Source organism: Temnothorax longispinosus, unplaced genomic scaffold (genome assembly GCF_030848805.1).
Source record: "Temnothorax longispinosus isolate EJ_2023e unplaced genomic scaffold, Tlon_JGU_v1 HiC_scaffold_35, whole genome shotgun sequence".
Lineage (NCBI taxonomy): Eukaryota > Metazoa > Arthropoda > Insecta > Hymenoptera > Formicidae > Temnothorax > Temnothorax longispinosus.
In genome coordinates, this window is record NW_027270176.1 from 91,262 (window position 1) to 97,074 (window position 5,813).

At 57.6% G+C, this 5,813-nt stretch overlaps 1 protein-coding gene across 1 annotated transcript; it reads left to right on the forward strand.

Annotated features, from left to right (window-relative positions):
• The first annotated feature begins 1,595 nt into the window (after positions 1-1,595).
• LOC139824385 (uncharacterized) lies at positions 1,596-2,234 on the forward strand. Its single transcript, XM_071796917.1, has one exon. It carries the CDS (start codon positions 1,596-1,598, stop codon positions 2,232-2,234), a length of 639 nt encoding a protein of 212 aa, XP_071653018.1.
• Positions 2,235-5,813: the final 3,579 nt, after the last annotated feature.

Sequence of the window (5,813 nt, forward strand, 5' to 3'; positions counted from 1 at the left end):
TATAATTGTTTGGCGCTCGCCTGTACATATTAGATGTCCGTGTCATTAGTAATTGTTGTACATATTAGTTGATAAGTTGCGCGTACAAGTAACGTACGAAATCGTGTTTTTCGTGACTCGCGCGAGATGTTGGCGGATCGCGACAGATAGCAACACTCGCGCGACTCACCCGACTCGTGCTGCCCGCCCACGGGTGGCCCGCAATTATTTGGAACCATGAGTACTCGCTCCGGCCGCTATTCGCAGGTGCGCGAGCCGAGGAGTACCGTGGGAGGATTCGCTGTTCAAACGTGGACTCGAGAACACACACTCGCCTGGCGCTCGCACGGTTCGGAGTAATCGGAGTGAACTCGCAATTTCGGAGCTCGACAAGTCGCCTCAGTAATCTCGGGCTTGAGTGCTTGCCTCTTGCACATGTGCCTGCTATATCGCTTGCTTGCCGTATTGCACGTTTTGCCTGCCTGCCTGCCGCGGCACGTGAGTGCCTGCACATCCTAGCCTGCTGCACGCCTTCCGCTCTCCATCACCACAGGGAGGACCGGACGCCACGAGGCCACGACAAGACCATCGGGCAACGATACGGTGAGTCGCCTTTCGCTTGCTCTCGCTTTATTCGCCTAATTAAAATTGTGAGGGGATTGCCCCTCTGGTCCTTCGAACCGCGAAATCTCGTCGACCGATCGCAAATCCGGGGCGATTAACACCCCCCCGAGCATTGGTCCTTCGAGCCGGATCTTTCTTTCTCGCGTCTAGAAGCTTCCGCCGACCTTTCGCGCGATTCATCGGAACTCCGCTTGAGCGTTTGTCATTGCATTCGACTAATCGGCGTGCGTTCTTGTGGTCTCGCCTGCGTGCGGGCCATCATTCGAATTTTCTTGCATCGTGTGATCGGCGCGTGCCCCCTTGCCCTGCGTGATATCTCTCGTCCTTCGTCGCACTCGGCACGTGGCGACGAAGATATCCGCGTAGGAGTAATTGCTTGCGCGCGTGCTATCACTCGACCACCTAGTTTGGTTCATTAATCGAACATTGATCTCGCGGTCCATCGGGACATTGAAATCGGATAATCGGATAATGTGCCTTTTGCGTGATATATCTTGCCCGCACGTCGCACGGCACGTCGCGGCGAATATATCCGCGTATTCGTTGTTTTCGCGCGCACGCCATTACTCCGATCTCTCGAGATAATCTTAGCATAATCGTTGCGGATTTTGCATTTGAAAAATTAATTGCGAAAGGCGATCGACTATTCGTGAATTTTCATCGCCATCAACCTTTGTTTTCGAACTCGAGTCGTCCGCCCCCCCTCGACCTTGGCGAGCGGCGCGGCTTTCGCTCATGCTTATTTGGTCTCCGCATTCCGGAGCGAGACATACTTCTTTCGTTGTTGTGCTGGCTGCCACCCCCTGAATTCTCTCGACTTTCGAACTCGTTGCTTCGTTTCATGCGTTGTGTACATATTTTCGCTACCGGCTGACGAGCATAGCGTCGCGCGTTCACGAGCGGCTTCAATTTGAGACAAGTACATCTTGTATTTCGGTTTCAAGATGACTCGAGGCAGCAGCGCGCGGCGCCGCGAGCTGTGCATTCGGCGCATGCAGGAAGTGCATCAATATTCGATGCTCGCGGTAGACAACGTGGCCATGAGGCCAACATTCCTTGTTCGGTATCCGGCGGTAGCGCAATTAGTTCAGGATTTTGAGGAGGCCCACCTCCAAATAATCCAAGACGCTACGGATGAAGAATTCGCCCAAGAAGACGTGATACGTAATGACTTTGACACAATGCGGTTCGCGGTAATAGGGCGTTACGAAAGCTTCGTTCCCGCGCGGGAGACCGACGACTCCGCGCGGGGCGCGCCGCCGGCGCATCACTCCGCGATTAAATTACCGAAGATCGCCCTTCCTCAATTCAACGGTGATCTTGACAAATGGCCGTCTTTTATCGCGCTGTATAACCAGGCGATCCACGAAAATCGCAGTGTGTCCGCGATCGAGAAATATCAATATTTGTTGGCCTCGCTATCGGGGGAGGCTCTCGGCGTGGTGAGAAACCTGCCATTGACCGCGGAAAATTACGAGATCGCGTATGATGCGCTTCGGGAGCGCTACCAGAATAGGCGCAAATTAGCGACGCAGTACTGGCGTTCGTACACGCCAAACCGTTGGTTGCGGATTCCGCCGAATCCCTCCGCGCGTTACTGGACGTGTTCACCGAAAACACGCGCGCCCTGAGTATGCTGGATTATCCGGTCGACGCGTGGGACTTTATGCTGCTTAATCATTTACTCGAAAAGCTCACTCCCACGCTCCGGGAGAAGTTCGAAGCGGCCCACATGACCGTGGAATCGCCGCGGTATGATCAATTAACGAGATTTCTAGCGGGATACTGCACGGTTCTCGCGTCGGCGTCGGGCTCTTCGGCGCAACCGAGTAAAAAGAAGGCCGCGTCGACCACTCAGGACTCGCGAGGCAGACTACCTCTATAAACAACTGTCCGGCCGGACGGGGCCGTGAGGGAAGAGCCTTTGCTCCCCCGACCGTCCTAAGGGAAGGAAAACCCTGACAGAAAACCGGGGGACCGGTCGCCCTGCTTAGGAGTCCGTCCAGTCGGGTCACCCCGGGTCTAGGCCCGGTACATCCCCGGCTGCGCGGACTCCAACGGCCGGTAGGGGTTGGCGGCCCTGACTGCAATCGCCCGGTCGGCTGGGACCGTGAGGGGGAAGTTTCTACTTCTCCCGCCGGCCTAGAGGAAGGAAAACCTCGATAAAAAACCGTGGGGTGGGTCTTGAATCGCTCGACCATTGCACGCCGGTGCTCCGGCAGGTCGGGTGATTCGGACTCGTTATGGGGGGAGCGGGCCTCTCTCGTCCATTGCACGCCGGTGCTCCGGCGGGGCGGGGGAGGTTTCGCTGGGGTCTTTTAGGGGATCCGGGTGGGAGGTCCTCACTTCCGAGGCGGGCAGGGATGCCGTCTCGCCGAGGAGGTGGGAAGACCCTCGTCTCATTACTCATTGCACGCCGGTGCTCCGGCAGGGGAGACGGGGGTAACCCCCTTTTGGGAGTCCCTGTACGTGGTGCAGGGACGACCGGAGGGGAGGCCTGTGTTGGGGACGTGCACACCAGGGACGTGGTCCCACGGTGTCCCCCAACACGGAAGGTAGTCCCGAGCCGCTCCGACGTATTCGGAGGTCGGGGTCGGGCTGCCTGGGTGGGCGACCCGTCGGGCCGCTGGGACATATTCCCAGGTCGGGGCCGGCGGGTCTGGTCACCGGACGTAAGGGCCGGTGACGAATATGGATAGTCCGTTGGGTCGGCGGTGGCGTGGGCGCTCCGTGTCCCCTGCTCGTGCGTGGCGGGGACCGGGATCGAGCGTGCTCGGCCGGGGCCGGGATCGAGGTTTCTCGGCCGGCCACCCCTCGTTGCGTGCGGGCGGGGGTGGCGGGGTTCTTTCGTCGTCGTCGACCGGCGGACGGTGCCTCAGGGGTCGGGGGCGGTCTCTGGGGGTCCTTCGGGGCCCTCGGGGGGCGCTTTCGGCACGGGTATGGCAAACCCGGGGGTATCCGAGGGCTCGGGCAGGCTGGGCTCGTGAGGCGGGCGATGCCAACCAGCCTAGGGGAAGGACACCCCGAATAACAAACCAACGCAAACCCTTATGAACAATGTCTTCTAAGGATCAAACGTTTACCGGCTCAGGGGAGTCGGATACCCCAGGCCCGGCGGATGAGAGATGCTCCAAGGAGCAACGTCCTGGTCTCTCTCCGTCGTCATCCAACGACGAGACAAAAACGAATAAGACAAGCTTTGTCATTCCCATGCCCACGCCTAAGGGTGGCAAGGGCAAACTCAGAGGTCCGGCAAGTGCTAGACTAAGAAAGCACAACCGAGACTCCTCTGTGCGCAATGATAGCGACACAGAGGAAAAGGAAGATGAAAACGAAGAAAGGGCTTCCGTCTCGTCGTCCTTGGGGGGAAATAATCCCCCCTTGTCCGATTATGAATCGGAGCCGGAGCACCGAGCAACGAAGAAAAGGACGAGGAATACGTTCCTCTCCACATCGGACTCGGAGCTCGAGATAGGTACGGGTGGTAACAGCAAGTCACACCCAAAGAAAAAGAAGGACGAGTGTGCCGCTTCTCTCTCCGAAATGACGGTGAGGGAGTACGACCACTCCTCGAAAGAGGACGATCGTCCACTGGACGACGAAGAGGGCGACGACTACGTCGAAGTAGTTGACGTGGTCCAGGAGGAAAAGTCTCAGCCCGCAGACAGCCTGCCCAAGGAGACGTTCAGGCGTGCACAAGGGATCCTTGAAGAGACTAACGAAAAGTTGGCCAAGATGGGCGTTACGCTAAGTATAGCGAAGAGGAAAGACGCACGTGGTTGTCCCCCCAAAACCGGGGCTTACTACCTGAAGCAACTTGAGGATGCGAGTAATAAGCTTATTGCCCAGGCTCAGGAGTTAAAGACGCTAAGGGACAATATGGTTCCGGCGAACTTGTCCCACAGCAAGAGGCTTGCGGAAAAGGCGGCGACTGAGGAGTTTAAAAACGCCCCATCCGCAACCCTCCCTAGTGAGGTGTTCGAGGCTATTAATAGCATCGATTTGGTCGCGGATAAGTCCACGAACCTGAAAGGTGAATACCGAGGCCTACTGAATAAGGGTGCGGCCCGCATCAAGGCAGCGGTGACAGCTCTTGTCGAAAGGTATGAGGCCCCGGAGGTGGGCTTGACAAGAGATGTAGAGATAGAATCTCTAAGAGAGCGATTAACTGCTCAGGAAAAAGAGATGGAGACCTTGCGACGTGAGAGGGCACGAATGGAGCAGGCGCGACACGAGGAGCGGACTCAAAACGAGTCCCTCCAAAAGGAACTGCGTGAGCTCCGCTCTGAAATAGAACGTCTTAAGTCGCAACGGGCTCCTGAGGAAAGCGCACATCCACCGTCATTGTCTAGGTCGAGGCCAGCTCTCGACAGGGAGGCTGGCAAGAGGCCTCTCCCACCGGCGTTTACCACATCGTCGGAGGTCGAGGACGAAGATGTGGAGATGACCGAGACATTCGGCGTAGTGACTAATCGCCCGGTCGATAAGACGAAGGACGGGGATGAGAACGGTTGCACGAGGGAGAAAGTTCTCGCAGACATTGCGAAGAACGGAATGCCCCCTGCGATCCGCCCATCGGTTCAGGGATCTAGGCGGATCATTGATCCCGCGATCCCTGCCGTAGGAGCGAGAGGAAATACCTCCGGCATAACAGCTGCCGCCTCAACAATGGAGGATAGACTAGCAAAAATGCTGGTCCACTCCGTTGAGGAAAAAGTGAAGAGGATGAGCGATCAGCTGATGGAGCGTGTCAACCGAATGGTCGCCCCTCTTGCACTTAAGGGAGGAACAGCCCCCTCTCAGATAATCGCGAAACCGTCTCTCCCGGAGCGCGTGTCCGATGTACAAGATCAGAACGGGGGGGGGGGAAGCCCGTGGATGGGGACGAAAGGACCCCCGGAAAAAAGGGGAGGAAAAAGAAGAAAAAGAAGGGCAAGAAGGGGAAAGAAGTGCCCCGTGTTCCTGCAGCTCTCGGTCCGGGAGCGGCACAATTTCGCTCGCGAATCAGGACTCTGCCTAAACTGCCTCCGCGCGGGACATAACTTGAGGAATTGCTCTAGCCCGTTTACCTGCCGGCATTGTCAGGCAAAGCATCACTCGCTCCTGCACTTCGGGCAGGCCAGCGTCCCATCGCTCGAGGCCGCCTCGGCGGTCACTCCAGTCGCGGACAGCCCCGCGGCTCCGGCGGATACGGGCGATAACCCGATCGT